The 17,884-nt window shown below is 38.4% G+C and overlaps 1 protein-coding gene across 1 annotated transcript in view; it reads left to right on the top strand.

Annotated features, from left to right (window-relative positions):
- Positions 1 to 16,854, top strand: part of gabrb4 (gamma-aminobutyric acid type A receptor subunit beta4) — a 60,621-nt gene extending 43,767 nt beyond the window's left edge. Inside the window, exons 5-10 of the mRNA XM_042499096.1 lie at positions 6,147 to 6,229; positions 9,567 to 9,704; positions 11,816 to 11,968; positions 15,243 to 15,499; positions 16,132 to 16,221; positions 16,484 to 16,854. Coding sequence (XP_042355030.1) covers positions 6,147 to 6,229; positions 9,567 to 9,704; positions 11,816 to 11,968; positions 15,243 to 15,499; positions 16,132 to 16,221; positions 16,484 to 16,837 — 1,075 coding nt within the window. The 3' untranslated portion in view covers positions 16,838 to 16,854. The remainder of the gene's footprint in view (positions 1 to 6,146; positions 6,230 to 9,566; positions 9,705 to 11,815; positions 11,969 to 15,242; positions 15,500 to 16,131; positions 16,222 to 16,483) is intronic.
- The last annotated feature ends 1,030 nt before the right edge of the window (positions 16,855 to 17,884 follow it).

Raw genomic sequence — 17,884 nt, 5'->3', positions numbered from 1 at the left:
GGGTTGGGCAATGTACAGGTGCAATTCTGGAGCAGCATGGTGCCACCTGAAGGGTCTGGAGCAGCATAAATCATTTGTTAGAAAAAAATACGTCAGCAGGTCCCATTGCGGCGTGCTTCAATATAAGCCAATCAAATCACCTTCTGTCTTCTCCCTTCTCCTGCTGTTTAATGGCTACAGAGATTGACTGCACTGAAACAGACGGACCTCATACGTCCTACAAGCAGTCGTAGATAATCAATGAGTAAGAGTGACCCATTTGTGTAAATGCTAATTTGGCATTAATCAATTAATCTAACATATCTTTGATTGTTTTAAAAGTGCACTAGATGGAAGAACTTAACATACGTGTGCCTCCACCAAATAAAAGCAGGTGGAAACAGGATCAATTTCATGCCGTTTGGTGCCAAAATGACACTGCGCCACCTGATCTGAATAAACATTCCCAGCTGCTCTGCTCGGCGCACGTACCTTAGCACATCCAGGTTCCTTTGGAGCCACTAAAGTACCAAGCAGGCACAAGCATAGTAGCATGGACCTGTGCCAGAAGAAAATAGCATTACACCTGCATTTGCACCTCTGCTGGCTTTGTGCCTGCATTAAACAGAAAGTGAAGACTGTTGCTGGGGACAGTAGCATCCTCTAACATCTCATCTTCAAGCATACTGCACAGGGGTTTACTGTTACCGTCACCCACTGCAGTAATGGTAAAAAGCAGATGGCATCAAGCCCTTGAATGTGTCCTCCAGACCTTTTTTTTTTTTAATCCATGTACAGTAATTAGAAGCAGTGCATAATCTACATGCCATGGTGATTTAAGGACCTTTACGAGCTTCCTGTAAGCATGCAATTAAATCACTTTGTGAAAATGTTTGACTTTGCCCAAGGGTTGTGTGGACATTTCTTCCGAGAACAATAGATGTAACTTCAACAATAGATGTTCTCATTTCAAGTCATTTGAATGCCTCTCAAGTCTGACCACTTTGGGTTTTTGTTGTCTTAAATGTATTTTCTTGTAAAGAACGCCTGTTTGAATCCATGCCCCTCCTTGCTACTCTTAAGTAGAATGCAAACTGTGGACAATCACATTACACACACTACTGCACCCAGGACTGCGCTCTCACCTATCCACTCACTGTGAAATGTGCTGATACTGCTGTTTGTCTTTTATTTTGAAAGCATTATTTACCTCCATTCCTTGTGATTTTAATCCCTGCTCTGCTCATTTGTGTTGATCACCTCCCTCTATTTATTGTATTTATTTCAAGTACACAACTGTGTCCACTTTGTTTTACCAGTGATCTCATGTTAAGCATTGAAAGGTGCATTTTCTGTACTTTCAATTAAATATAACAGATTACATTCATTTTTTTAGATTGCACCAGGACATACATATATTTATATTCAAATATGGATAAATGATGGTGAGCCTGTAGGTCCAAAATTCATATAAAATCTTCCCCAGTCTTGTCCTTTTGCTTTTGAAATCCTTGCTTAAATTGTTGTATATTTGAGATATACTGTAGCAAGACTTTAACTGTGTGCTTTATTTTTATGTGAAGAGGAGGGAGGAGGCCGGGTCTGAGGACTGCTGAGTGGTGCAGGAGAGCATTTTTGGTGTTGCAAACAAACAAAGTCATTCGAAACATCAATAAAAGAAGTCGGTGTCAGTAGAAAGTGTCCAGCCCTGTGTGCATGATAGAGCAGCTTTTTTTTCTAAACTTGCCAGTGAGTTGAGAGGCTGAATCATCGTTAGCCGACTGACGATCCTGTTTGATAGTGCACTGGGTCCTCAGAGCACTGAGGGCTTCGTTGAGCGATCGCCAGATGGTGATTTCTCTCTTCCCATTCCTGTGAATCTGCTCTCTCGTGTTCGTCTGTTTATGAAACCACGGTGTAGTACTATGATCTTCTTTGGTAAGCAAGCCGCCTCACAGAGAGGGATGCAGGAGTAGACTGTGTAGGTGTCAAAACTATTGCTCATATATTTAAAAGCCTCCCTGTCTGTAGTGCTGAGCCTCTGGGATCCACCTCCAGACTGCTTTTAGTCGTCACGTACTGCTGGCACAAAATGTGGTCTGAAAAGCCAAGAATGGCCTGTAGAAACAAGTGGAATACACCTTTTATTGTGAATTGAAAGTTTTTACGGCCTCGAATGCTACAACCACAAGTAAGATCTTAGTTTGTTTTGCATTTGCAGTTACATTTTAGTTGTTACATTTGCAACATTGGACCTCATGCATCAGTATTATCTTAAATCTCTCTTATATTTTATGCTAGGGAAGATATAAGAGAAGTCAACTCCAGATGCACCAAACAGTCTTAACCATCCAGCACAACAACAACAATTCCAGCACTGGTCAGCAGGAGTACACACAGTAGCTGACATCATTGAATACATCATTTAATTTGATAATGATACATTTTTTTTTAAAGTTTCTCAAATGTTAAACTTTTTTTTCCTTGTGTTGGACAACAATTTGTGGCTTGTGAAAACAAGCTGATCAGTCATAAAATAGTTCTCCAACGTAAGATAATAATAAAAATAGACAAACTGGTGACTCCCAAAAATCAGTGGTTAGTAACTAAATAAGAATTAAATTGTGGATACAAACAAAATTAAGAGTAAATTTGTTCGTATATGGTTTCTTGCATGAGGCTAAATGGTTCTCAAACTCTATAATTTTTTGGTCTGTGCAGTCATCTCACACTTTTTTGTGAAAAAAAAAAAACACAATACGACTAATCTTGCATATCATGTTGAAATCTACAAAGTAAACAGACTGCTGAGTGTGGGACTGCAGTGCCTGCTCAGGTCTGAGGCTGCTGCTGCTGACCGTCTCTGGTGGGACTGTAAGTTGCTGACCTACATCTGCTGACATTTCCAAATCCCAGGCCCTCGCTGTGAGCCGTCCCAACTTGTGCCTACTCAATGATGATTCTCTCCTGACTTGTTAACTGTCACATATAAAGTCAATTTTATTCGTTTTTTTTTCACTCCGCCGAGGGGTAAAGAATTCATTTCTGTCCATTACTCGGAGCTGCTGCTGCTGCTGCTGCCAGGGTTTCACTGCCTCGCTGTGCTACCAGGGGTATTGTCTTTTAAGAACAATAACTCTGTCTTGACAGGATATGTCTTCCTGTTTATGATCATGGAGGACACAAGGCCTCGCTGCCGCTTTGGGTTTCGAGCAGCACATTTTAGTTTCACCATATTTTAGAGTTTTTTTCATTTTCATACAGTAAGACGTAACTTTTGATTTTTTTTTTCCATTATCTTTTCTTTTCTTTTCTTTCATTTATTCATTTATTTGGTGATGTATTAAAGAGTGCAGCTATGCACAATCATTTGCCTGACTTGCAAGTACACTGCTACTTGTAGCTACATGTTAATGTTCCAAAAACATGTCATCTTGGTTGACAATGTTGTTAATATTTCTCCAGTTTTGGATCACATTCCTGCTAGATTATATCCTCTCATGATAAAAAGTGTTAATTGGTGTTTTTAATAGGAGAAAGTGCCACTTTATGCAGTCATTCCCCAGCTAAAAGTACAGTTCATTATGTAGCTGCATGCGAACGTCAGGGAAGGATTGCATGACTTCCCTGATGTTAGCATCCGGTTGTGTTTAGAAGCTTTTATTGGTGAATTTTAAAGGGTGAAAGTGCCGCTATATGCAATAATTTCCAGGCTGCAAGTGCACTGCATGTAGTTACATGCTAACATTGGGTAATAATCTTGGTTGTTAGTGTTGTTAGTGTTGTGAATTTTCCTCATTTTCGGATCATATTCGTGCTGGAATATGTCTAGTGGTAAAAATTTTGGTTAAGGAGGTTTTTTTTTTGGTGATTTTTAAGAGTGCTATGCCCTGTCACATGCATTACCCGGCTGACATTACGGTGCAAAGACACTGAGAGCGCGGATATGGGAAACCGAACTGTTGAGCAGACTGGGTATTTCCAGGAGGAGGCCTAAAAAACATAAGCTTTAAAATGGAGCTTTTTAGACAGAGGGTAAATTCAGGTGTCCCTTCAAAGTTTTATCAGGAAAATTAAGGGATTTTTGATCCTTAACCCTTTGAAACCTGGAGCGATATCACTTTTCTTTAATTGGTATTTAAACCTTTGAATTCTGTGTGAATTTTGGTGTGATTTCTTTCAAAAGCATGAGGGCAAAAAGATCATGAGTAACTTATTCAGAAATGGTTCACAAATTGCAAGAAATAAGTAGATTTAGAAAATAGCTAATACAAAATTAAATAAATTTTTAAAAAGTCTCGGAAAAACTATATTTGTAATCATCATAATTACATATTTAAATTATGTTACAGAATTATTATAACACTTTTAGCACTTTTTAAGTTCATTTCCTGTTCTTTTTTTTTTTTTTTTTACTATATTATGTAATTTTCCTGTTCTTTTTGGGGGGTTAAAACATGTATACATGTTGAAGCAGAAACCTTATAAACCTGAAAATGGGTTTCCTTTATAGGCCTTTAAAACAAATTTTTTTCAAGCAGCTTCTTCCTGAACAAATGGATCGATTGATAGCTGAACACTTTTGGTTATTTTACTTAAGAGATTTCATTTTTCCTTTGTTCCCTGTGTATGGTAGCTCATAATTTATTTGTATTAAAATGATGTCCACCGCTCTGAGGAGATACATTATGGAAAAGCCTCCTCTTTTAACTTTATTCACATAAAATCATGATAGCCAAGTGACCTTTCCTATCTCTGTAATTAGGCATGATGTTATCTCCTCGCAGTGTGTGTCAGTAGTATCCGTGCTGTACACTCGGAGCACTGTGAGGCAGCGGGGAGGTGCAGCAGCGCAGTCGGGAGGAACAGAATGCAGTTTGAGCAGCCTAATGCTTGTGCAGCAGAATGACGCTCAGTGTCATTGTGAATAATAAATATATACCTGTCACACATTTTGTTTATGTATTATTTTCTTTACCCTTCTGCTGCCTCCTGCTAGCACCGACCCAGAGGCCTCACATGCGTTAATCTGCCCCAATCAGCTTTAGCAGAACATATTTTGTTTTCCAATTACCTGCCGACAGCACTCTGTTCACCCCACCATGACCAATTTACAAACTCTGTGTTCAAGCAGTATATTTACAATGCAAACAGCTTATTATCTGCTATATTACTAATTCCAGGTACTGTACATGGTTGTGTACATTTTCTTTCTGCATCAGTGTAAAACCACCCAAATGTGCTTTAAAGGATAAAACTTCACATTACTCGCATCATGTCTGAAGCCACCAGCACGTTCACACAAGGACGCGCTGGTGGCGTCTGACACCAAGATGATGAGCTGAAAATTAATTTTTTCTATTTCATTTACGCAGGAGGGCAGTAAGCGAATGAAAGCTAGCATGATGAACACATAGCGGCCGGTATGAGAAGCAGAAATGTAATTACTAAAATGTGCTGCACCGGTAAATATCTCAGTTAAATGCCAAAGCCCCCTACATGTGTAATTTGTAGCCAAAGCTGTTTTTTCCGGGGCTGCTGGATTTATTGATATTAATAAACTGCAATGCATACATATTTTCCAGAGCTACCTGGCAGAAATGCATACCTTGGAAGGAGCAATAAATAATGTGCATTGACAAAATTGCAGATGCCGGGCAGTTAGTGATCCATATAAAAGGACATCCCTCTGCAGACTACTCGCAGAAACATAAAGAATAAATCATATTTAAGAGTCACTGGAAAAGGCGGGAAAAATACAGTGGAAAATTCTCTGCAAATCAAACTATCCCTTTTAATATACAGCAAGAGAGCAATGGTTTTCCCCACGTGCACCGGCAGAGTGAACATGTTCACGGTTACATACATTAAAACCACGAAGATATTGGCAAAATATTTTCCCAATGGAATAAGTTTCAAAGCTAGCTGTGAATTATTGAACTGCTAGGGCACTTTTAACAAACAGCCACAAAATAATTACTCTGAAAGTGCAACTTGAGTAATTGGTGGAAATTCTGGTGGTTCATCATATTGTGCAACATTAATCTGACACACTCCATGACCCCCGTTTTAACCTTTTACCTCCATTTGTAGGAAATCATTGTGTACAGCTGCTTGTGTTTCCACGTCTTTATAATGTGTTCTGTTTCTGTGTGTCTTTCTCTTAGAATAACCACCACTGCTGCTTGCATGATGGACTTGAGGAGGTACCCTCTTGACGAACAGAACTGCACCCTGGAAATTGAAAGCTGTGAGTATTACAATCCACAAAGACCTTTACACCCAGTACACACCGCATGCAGGAGCAGTGCGTGACAGCAACTTTGCCAAATTGCTGCGTCTTGCACGCTTGCGGTGTTCACACTGGCAGCATTGTTGCTGCAACACTTCTGCTATTATTTCACAGAATATTTATTTTGGTTTGAATACACAAGGAACTCTACTGGAAAGCTGCGAAATTATATTAAACCTAAAAAATAAGAGTAATTATGGGGCCTTCCTCCCTTTTTTTTTGGTAAACATTTTTGTGTGAGATAATTGAACAGAGTCACGAGTGAAATATCTGTGCCATTTATCAGATTTTTGACCTCTGCAGCTGATGAGTGCTCAGAGAAATAGTGAAGAAATCACAGTGCTTGTTGATGTGCATTGATTACTGCTCCCTCAGTGTGACAGATGGACAGGGCCACCACTGGATCTGTGGAGCGGTGACGGCCAAATGATGACATTAATATCAGGGACCTTACTTTAACCTCAGTGTCGCTCTTTAACCCCTAAATTCAATTAGTCACGCAGTGTCTGAATAAACACCCCCCAGCATCCAAAATTATCACTGTGAAAAATAATTTGCACACGAGACACGTAAGAGACACACATGTAAGAACAAGGACATAATAATTAGGTATTGGTTAAGTGTCAATTAGCAGCAGATTAATGAGGAATGATTTATTTAGGATGTGGTCAGTATGTAAATATCCAGATGTTTGGTTCAATGAGACAGTATCGAAGTGTTTGTTCTGAAATCCAGTAATTTATCATTATCTACCATTGTCCTTACAGGAATAGTTTTGAGACATTTTTGGAAATAAGCTTATTTGGTTTCTTGTAGAGAACTAGGGGAGAGCAACAAGAAATACATTTAACTCTTTAAAACTAGGAGATACATAATTTTTTAGACACCTGTGATGAGTGTTAAAACCTTTCAACATTGAGCAAATTGGTGCAATTTGTTTGTTTGTTTTTCAAAAACATGGGGAAAAAGAGCAATTAGCAGTTTGGTGGGAAATGTTCCATGAAGTGCAAGAAATGAGTAAATTTAGAAAATTATTTTTTTTAAAAGTTTAAAAAATAAAAGCTCGAGAAAAAATATATTTATAATTATCATATTTACATATTTAAGATTATGTGACAAAATTATTATGATTTTTTAAACATTTTTCCCAGCTCATTATCCTTTTTTCAAATGGTTAAATTTTTGTCCGAAAGACAGCTTGGCATTTTTTTTTCTTTTATATTTTGTTATTATCAATTTTCAGGTAATTTTCCTGCACATTTTAGTCATTCCTTGCAAATTTTGAGGTCATTTCTTCCTTTATTGCTCATTGCCCTTTACCCTTGTTTTTAAAAGATATTAAGCAAATTTGCTTATTATTTAAAGGATGAACACCTTCATGACAAGAAAGCAATGGATACCTTTGGTCCGTCACTTCCATGTGATAAGTGTCGTCACTCTTGCTTTAAAAGATTTGCTCGTCTGCCAAGCTCTCTACATTTGCCACGTTCTGCTTCACCTGTCAAACCTGATGTTTCTTCACACCTTTTTGGGCCAGAAATTTGGCCATGGCCTCTCCACCCCTGATTTTTGGCATTTTCTTTGCTCATTAGTCTGCAGTTTGCTTCACATTAGCAGCACATCTCACCGTCCCCGCTGAACGCACCATTTGGGGATGGGGTATCAGATAGGGATGGGGTATCAGATGACAAGGTGCGTTTATTTTTTAGAATGTATTAATCATGTTTATACGTATAATGTACAACAAGCTTGCACTGGAGTTATGATCCAGCTCTTTTTCCAGGTTAAGCAGTCCTCTTTATCACCTGTAAACTGGTCTTTACACCATTAACCACCCTTGAATATCTTGATTTGATGAAAATGATGTGGAAAATGGGATTGTACAGCTTAACTATTTAAAGGAGTGCAGTCATTTGCACCTGTGAAATTATCAAGTATTTGTACATATATGGGAGGAAATGCATCCTTTACATGATATCATTTAATTGACGTTCCATGTATTTTTTTTCTGTTTCAAATTCTTTAATTTAGATAAGTCAATATCCAGGAGAAAAATGTGCCTGTGGTGTAATTAAAAATTGTATTTGCTCGATCATTTTCATCGACCACTCCATCAATCTTTTGTTCAATACGGCAGATATTTGCGGTTCTCGTTGTTCAAGATAAAAGTGCAGAGTGTTTACCCGCAGGGACATCAATAGGCAATGAAATATGGATATGCAACAAATTAAAAAGTTGCAAGAATATCTGCTGTTTGTGCTCGTGGAAAGCTGAGCATTATAGTGGGAGTCATGCACGTTAACCATCAGTTTGATTGATTAGGCAGGCAGTTGTTTCAATTTCATGGACAATGTCACATTTCCTTACCCTATAACCTCAGAGGGAGATTTAATGGTAATGAATCCTGGTCCCTTAGTGAGTTTAATGCCATCCAGGTCTGGACGTGGGGTAGTAGAATGTGAAATGTAGTAACACTTCCCGGACTGAGAAATTGCTCCGCAGTGAATGCATTCTGGCCTATTGACATAAATCTACTGCTGTGGTCACTTTCAATTGCGCTGCCAGTTAAGAATGTGTGGGAGCGCCATAGCAAGTGACACATGTTAATAAATATTCATGCAGCAGGTAATGCATGCAGTGATATAGCTCCATAGGAGTCTGGACAGTGGATTGCAGGGCGAGGGGACAAAAAGATTAAAGTCTTAGGTAGAAATGTTATTCACTTTAGTTTTAGTGCGGTCTTTGGTGCTGCGTGGTCTCTACTGGAGAAAACATTTCCTTAAAACCCTTTTACTTTCACCATTTGACTCCAATGCATCTTTAAGATATATCTGATTAAGCTGTGATGAAATAAATTTCACCTAAAATTACCTAAAAATGTGTGAAAATTAGTATAAAAAGAACAAGAGAATTGCCTGACAATTAGTGAAAACCAAAAAACAAACAAAATATAAAAAAAACAATAATTAGGAAACAACCTGAAAAAATAATGATCCAGTATTATTATTATTATTATTATTATTATTATTATTATTGTTGTTGTTGTTGTAATGTAGTAGCAGTAGTAATGTAATTTTTCCCCATCTTATTTCATTTTTCACTAGACCTTTTTTCCCCTATCTCTTGAAAAGTATAAAAATAAATGTTTGATTTGTCAAAGTGACACAACACTCATTATCCATATTTTTGGAAACATGGTCATCTTTAACGGTTGTTTCTTCACCACACTAACACTCCATGTGTTTTATTTTGCCCTTTCTCCTTTCCTCCTAAATTTGCCCTGACCTTGATGCAGATGGATATACCACAGATGACATCAAATTCTTCTGGCAAGGAGGGGACAGCGCTGTGACGGGCGTTGACAAGTTAGAGTTACCTCAGTTCTCCATCGTAGACATCCGCTTGGTGTCCAGAGAGGTCAGGTTTACTACAGGTAAGACTGCTTCTAATTAGGCTGAATGTTTCCACTGCATACACAAAATGAAGCTCCACAAACACCTCTGGATCTGTGTCGCAACTGTGAGTTCACTGAGTGGGGGCATCGGTAAATACATCAGTCACTGCGGGGAATGTGATTATATTTGGGTTGTGCTGGTAGACAATTTCCTTTTCGGTGCAGCCGATTATAGGTGGTCATGTCCACATCTTTATAAAATGTGCACTGACTTGCAAAAAAAAAAAGGGCAACTAAAGTACAAACATTGACTCATGATAAGTACAGCATTTGTTCTCTGAGATATTTCAGCTTCAGTTTTCCTATTAACATCAGAACTTCAATTAAATGCAATTAATTAAGTTTGTGGTGCTTTCCAGAGCATTTCTGTTTTGTGCAACTTGAAATATGCAGATTCTTTTTTTCAACTACTTCTACACAACAAAGAGCTTTAGGCCATGTTAAGATAAGAACGTCCCCACTAAAAATGGAAAATTCTTTCCTTTGTGTTTTAAAAAAAATCTTCTCCTCTCACCCATCGATTAGATTTGATCGTCTCTGAACAGATCAACAAATCAATTATCCACTGAGTCACAAACAGCTGCTGAGAAAAAAAAGAATTCATTGAGAGCTCCACCTGCGCTGCATTCACAGACCAGCAAAAATCACCGAATTTAGAGAGGGGACACAGAATCACACAAAGACAGACAATCAAGAAAATAAAAGTTTGTTCTGTCATCGTTATGACTCAAGTTTGGCTGTTTCAACGTCAGGAAGGGTTGGTAAAAACAGCAAGGATCAGCGACTCGAATGCTGCAGGGAAATTACTGCAGGCAGTGTGTATTTTCGGACAAATAAGACAGACATCAATGGGCATTTGATTTGGGGATCTTGCGCTGTCAGAAAAATTGGGCCTTCAGTCCATTGGGACATTTTTCAGACTAATGGGGCCTCAAAATTTTGGGGCCATTGGAACAATGGCATTGAAGAGAAATGGCAACTTCTTTACTTGATACTTTTTAGTTTGTTCATAAGATAGCAGTGGACTTTGACTGCCTCAGAGTTTCAGCTGTTTGGTCGAATTTTGATTGCTCAGTGATGAAATGCTGCCCCCTATGAGTTTAAAGCATGGGGGCAGGTACTACACATTGCACCTGTAATGAAACTCGTGAACATTTGTAGCCACCATTAATCCAGGATGGACTTGGGTGATCTAAGGCATTTGTCTGCAGCTTGATGAAGTATGTATGCTAAGGTATTGATTCATTAAAAGATTTACAGGAACCTGGAGATGATGAGGTCATTCGTCATTGTGTGTTCCCCCAATAGCAAATAGCCTTTTAGATTAAAATCATCACGTTTATCTGAGGCATTTTTTCTTTGGTGACAGATTGGAAATAAAACTGTAGATAGAACACATCGGATGGAATTTAACTATATTTAGAGAAATCTGTTTTGTTTCCAACCTCATAAATATCTAGTTATAGCTGAAGCAGATAGAGCCTGCCGAGATGTATATATAGCTGTTTGCATCAGCATTGTATTGTTGTGGTTGTTTAAATTAAAGTGCAGTCAAAAGACCAATTAATGTCTTGGCACAAGCAGCTGATATTTTTTCTACAGAATGTACAATGAATTGAGTTACTGCCATGCAGCCACACATATATAAATATATATTTTCCTTCCTCTTTTTAGTGTAAAGGCATGCGTTGCAATTATGCACCTCTAAAATGCCCTTTTGGTAATGTTTAGAGGACAGAGAAAGTGTTAAAGGAAAGCAGAGCAGCTCTCTGTGACAATTCTCAGAGGGATGCTGGAGCTGCCTGCTGAGATAGGGGGTTGCAGAAAAATCTGCCGTGTTTGCGACTTTCTGCCATGTTTAATTGGAATCGAACTTGTCCCTGGAAAGGAATCCATCGCTTTGGGGAAATTAAGTGCTCCATCTGAACAAATGGAGAAATGACTACCCTGCGCGTTGTCAAAGTGCAGACTTTGGAACTCTTAAGTTGTGCCAACGTTTCCCCCCTTTACTCTCCTTTTTTTTCACTGATTTGTTTTCACTCTGCCCCTGCTCTTTTTCCAAACTATCACTCCATCTTTTCTCCATGCAGGTTCATATCCAAGGCTTTCGCTGAGTTTCAGGATTAAGAGGAACATTGGATATTTCATCCTGCAGACATATATGCCCTCCATCTTGATCACCATCCTCTCCTGGGTCTCCTTCTGGATCAACTATGATGCCTCTGCAGCTCGGGTGGCCCTGGGTAAGAAGCAGCCACCGCTGCATTATTAAGCTCCCAACTGTCCCTGTTAAAGTCCGGTGATTATCACTGGCACGAATAGCATGTGGTTGTCACATGTTTATTGTTGTGTGTACATTGTCTACATTTACAGGCACGCAAAACTATCAGCTAAGGCCAAGCAGTGGTGTGAACACTGATGGGGAAATTCACAAAATGCAGCCTCTAAATGTGCACTCATTATTCTAGGCTTGGGCGGTATCACATTTTTAGGGTAAACCAGAGTATTTAGAAATCCTGAAGGCATGTTTTTCTAATATCGTTATAAATACAAGGACTTCTCTTTTTTTATTAAACTCATTGTATGTGGTGCACAGCACGCACCACCAGAGCTCAGTCTCCGGTCTCTTGTGGTGGAACAGGCAACTGAGCTGAAAGACACAGCAACATCTAGTGGTGGAGGGAGAAGTCAAAGGACTGTAAACAGCTGGCAGCCAGCAGAATGAGACTGAGGAATGACAGCATGTTTTTACATCTAACTTGGTGAATTAAGGATTTATTTTGACCACAACAGAGCTGGTAATTCTTGGAACAGTGGACTTACTGACTTTTATTTTGTTTCTGTCGAGTTTAAATTAAGTACGTTTTCTGATGAGTTGACAATATAATTTCTCCTCAGTCCTTCACAACTGAGAGAAAGTTTAACTCAAAAGGTGTACAGGTACTTACTGGTGTGAGAATATTATTTCTCTAAACATTTTGTGGGTTTCTATTTTGTATTTATTTGCCTGAAAACTTGAAAGGAAGTATTGCACTTGCCCCCAATGTCTCCAGTCACCATCAGCGTGAATCTTATGAAATATTACATACCGCCTAAGCCTTAATCCTACAATGTTGAATTAATCAGCATACCTATGGTGATGTCAGCCATTGGTTTGTGGACACTCCCTTTAAAAGTTTCAAGTCTGAAATTTCGGTCGTCATCATCTGGGGTTTTTGGAGCCAGAAGTGACAATATGTTCTTAATTATGTGTAACTTGAAGGCTTAAGATGTAATAGGGTGAATTAAATAAAATTACAATGGTCATGAATGGGGAAATTATACAGAGACTAAAACTTTTTTGGGGCATTTTAATATGGGGGTCTATGAGGATTGCCTCGTTTCCTGAGCCAGCCTTTAGTGGCCACTAGAGGAACTGCAGTTTTTGGCACTTATGTATCAGCTTCATTTGTTGTCCAGGGAAGTTGCTGCTAGGCACAAATAAGACAAAAAGAAACTGTTTCATTCTCAAAAGACAAACTCAAAGGGTGAAATGTACCTGACTGCGCTGCCAAGCAGATTGCTTCTCTTTTCTCCTGTGCTATTTGCATGTATTTAAATTACATATTATGCATACACTTGGCATAATATGTTGCTTTCTCTGCTTATGATAGTGGTGTTTGAGAATGAGACGCAAACAGCACTATCAGTGTTTGTTGACTTACATATCGCTTTTTTTGTACTTATTAATTGTCTTGCTTCTTGTTATCTTATCTTATCTTATCTTATCTTATCCTATCTTAATAGCCACACATGGGTAAAGTGAAATTATTGGCATCTTCAGAGGACTGTTTGTAACTTTAGTGCACTGACAGACATATATCATCTCATATGGGTTTTTTTCTGTATCATGTTTAAATTATTTGCCTAAAGTTTTAAGGAATACCTATGCAACTTGTCAATCAGAACTTGTAGCTCGCAGTCTAAAAAATGTCTTTTTTTCTCTCTGTCATTGTTTACTACTTGGCTCAAAGGCAACATTTATAATTTGTCGCATGGATAATTACGATAAGAGGTAAAAAGAAAAGCAAATTGCAGTCAGCTGCAAAACTCTGGGCGAGTTTGTGCTATATTATCACTAATGCAATATTTTTGTGAGTCATACTTTGAGAGGGGGAATAAAGATGTTATGCACAATTTGTGAATTCAACCCTGAGACTCGACACACTGGTGTCCATGTTGTCCAAATATGATGTCCTGATGTCCAAATATGGAGTGATGAGTAGTATTCCAATTTGAGAGCACCAGTTCCATACTATGAGTAATCCTGAGAGAGATGTTTGCTCATGATTTAATAAATGTGTCCCAATTACCTACGCAGAATGTCAACAAGACTCGTGATCACAACTTTTGTGATGTTCAACACTTATTATATTTACAGGATCATATTAACAGGATGAGGAGTATTTAGTTTACAGGCCTTTGACCCAATGAAACAGTCATTTAACACAATGTGTGTTAACTTGACAGACAATAACATGGGATTAACCATTTTCCTGTTTCTGAATGTTATGTTGACATATATGTGGTCTCTCTGATTTCTGTTATTATTATATTCTACTCCACTACATTTAAGATTTACTGTGATAATCTTATTGTGCAATTGTGATATTGTGGATGAAACAGTACACAAAATAGCTAGGGTAATTAGCTTCATCTTACCAGCTACAGAATTAGCTTATGCAATGGTAATAAAAACAAATAATGTGATGTATTATAATATTACACTGATATGGGCCATTCTATAGATTAATGACTATTTAAATTTTAAATTGTATGTACATTTTTCTGATAGTAGTTTTGTACCTTTACTTCCAAATTGAGATTGCAGGACTTCATGTTTGATCTTGTATTTTTTAAGTGCAGTATTTTTACTTTTACTCAAGCAAATACAGTTCAGATGTGTTATGTCAGTATATATATAAATAGATAGATTGTGTCTAAATGTGAATGTGTAAATCTTTAAAGGGGACCTATTATGCTCATTTTCAGGTTAATACTTGAATCTTGGATTTCTACCAGAACATGTTTACATAATTATATTAAGATATTTAGAAAAAATAAAAGAAAAACAGCTAGGGAAAATTATTGTAACTACTACTATACTTATAATTACCATAAAAACATATTTTAAATAATGTTACATAAGATTATTATAATTTTAAGCACTTTTTCCTTTCGTTGTTTTTTTTTTTTTTACTTTTTTTATTCTGGTATTTGCTAAATTTTCAGTTCTTGACCTTTTTAAGAATAATTACAATTTCTTGTTAATTTTTGGGTCATTTTCTTTTTCATTGCTATTACTTTTCCATACAATACCCCATTATTTAAAATTTCTGGCTACAATTAATTTCAACATCTGACATTGTAACACTCTTTATGTTACAGAAAATATGTAAAAGCATGATAGGTCCCCTTTAAAGTGAAAAATAATTTCCACATCTGACCATGAATTCTTTGTTTTTTTGCTGTACTCAGGTGTGACAACGGTGCTTACCATGACAACAATTAACACCCACCTTAGGGAGACTCTCCCAAAGATTCCGTATGTGAAAGCCATCGACGTCTACCTCATGGGCTGTTTTGTGTTTGTGTTCCTGGCCCTGCTCGAATATGCCTTTGTAAATTACGTGTTCTTTGGCCGGGGCCCTGCGCAACAGAAGAAAATCAATGAGCGGCTGAACAAAGCCAACAACGAGCGCACAAGATACGAAGAGAAGCGCCTGAGGGAACAGGTTTGCATCCTCATCTGCTGCCTCTCTGTTTTTTAACTCTCTGTGTCAGTCAGAGTTCAAGCACATAACAGTTATGTTCTGCACACAAGATTTTCTAGTGATTTTATCCACATACTGTATGCAGTATTCCCTGAAGTAATCTTTCCAGAAGCATACAGATGCCACCACAGCCCAATATGTATTCACCAACCATCATCCATTGCTTCTACCTCGAGCACTGACTGCTTTTTATCGAGCATAGCCCTTTTCATTGAGATAGTGATTCATCTAGCTCAACAGTGGTGTAAACATTCTCATTTCTTATTTAGGTTGTTGTCTATGTTTATGCTGTAGGCTTCATTCATTCTGCTGTGTTTTAAGATCCAATTAAATTGGACAAAATGTCAAAACGCCCAATGAGAAGGCATTTGTAATTTAATTTGGCAATGCTGAAATGGTCAGACTGAATGAAGCTGCCGCCCCCTGTTTTTTGTGTGTAAGGTACTAAATGCTATGCTTACTTTAGACTTGTTTAATGTTAACTCTATGTCTTATGCATTGTGTACATTTTTGAGAGAGAAAAAAAATGTGCTTATTTGCCAGATTTTTATAGCCGTTTTAATGTTCTCTTCATTTTTCTTTCACATTGCAAGGACTCCATTTCCGTGCCGTTTCAAACCAACACCTTCAGGTCATTTACACAGCGAAGAAATCTGTATCTCGAGGAACAAAGAAAAGTTGGGGTACATGTATTTAGAAATCATATCAGCTGTAGGCCAGCCCTCACAGTAAAGTCAGATGATGTGAAAAGTAATGTGTGTAAAGAAACTCTTTAACTAATTTCTGTGGCATGCAAGAAATGACGTTCCATATCATCCCTGCATTTTGACAGCTTCGGGGAAAGGGAGGGGGGTTAATATAAGTTTCATTATTGCGGGAATTTGGGGCTACTGCTCGACACTTCAGCCCTCGCTGACTCTCGGTGTCTTCCCCCTCTCGACGCAGGTGGATGCTTATGGAAACATCCTCCTCACCACGCTGGAGATGAACAACGAGGTGATGCCTTCTGACGTGGGTAGCAGCGTCAGTGACTCTCGGAATTCAGTCATGTCCTTCGACAGCTCCGGGGTCCAATTCAGGAAGCCCATGGCGCCCCGAGATGGTTTCAGCCACCACTCGCTGGACCGGAGCGCCATGCGGAGCCGGGCCAACTGTCGGCTACGACGACGCTCCTCCAAGCTCAAGTTGAAAATCCCAAACCTGTCAGATGTTAGCACCATTGACAAGTGGTCCCGGGTCATTTTCCCTATCACCTTTGGATTTTTCAACCTAATCTACTGGTTGTACTATGTGAATTGATGTGCATCCCACTAGGAATCATGGGCCATATTTTGAGAGCACATTAAATTGGCTTTGATACAGTTCCAAAATATGTATACACATATACAAGTTGAACATATGTATATGCATATTTCTATATATTATATTTATATATACACGTGTGAAACCTGAAGGACCTTTCTGCTGTACAAAGTATTAATAGGATGACTTGAATGTTTAAGAATAATTGTGAGAGAAGAATTTCAAGGCTTTGCGTTTCTTTTTCCTCCCGAAAGAAAGAAACAAACAAACAAATACGAGATCCCACCTGCCTGGGGTTTTTGGAACTAAAGACTGCATGATATTTTTGCTAAAAAAAAAAAAAAGAGAGAGAGAAAGTGAAAGCTCTTGAGAGAGAAAAGATGTCTCAGAGTCCCATTGACTTTTTATTGATACTTATTGTAATCAAAAATCCTCTACTGCAGCTCATGAAATCAGTGGTGGCTCGTCTGTTCAGGCATCAGCTGAGTGAGATCCTTGACACCCCGCCTTTCCTCCACCAACCCCCCACCACCCTCACCCACCCTGCCCATGGATAACATGCACGGAAATCTCCGGTTCTACTATGTACAGCAACCTTGTTTGGATTATGTGTTGTTCCTTGGGTTTTTTGAAGTGATATCGTTCTCTTTATCAGACATCAGCTCTGGCCTAATGGGCTCCGTTGGAGGGCTGCGTGGATGGTATGATTGACCGCCGCATTCCCGCCCAGAGTCAAACTTGTGTTCCTTTCTCTTCTCATGTTATTTTTAGAAACACGTCCTTTGGGGGAGGGATGGTGGTGGTGGGGGGGTCTTTTTTCATTATGGTTGAAAACAAGTGCTGATTATTGTAGATATGATTTTGTCTTGAAAAATACTGTGATTTCAGAGGGTGTCGGAACATGTTCTAGAGCTAGGGCATTATGAGATAAAAAAGAGTCAGAGGTATGCATTACTCATTTTGATTGTGTGGGAAGAAAAAAAAACATATTCTATACATTTTATCATTCAGTATTCTCATGAAAGTATACTTGTACTGTTGATT

Source organism: Plectropomus leopardus, chromosome 13, assembly GCF_008729295.1.
Source record: "Plectropomus leopardus isolate mb chromosome 13, YSFRI_Pleo_2.0, whole genome shotgun sequence".
Lineage (NCBI taxonomy): Eukaryota > Metazoa > Chordata > Actinopteri > Perciformes > Serranidae > Plectropomus > Plectropomus leopardus.
Note: the sequence above shows the minus strand (reverse complement) of the source record. Positions and strands in the feature narration are given on the sequence as shown.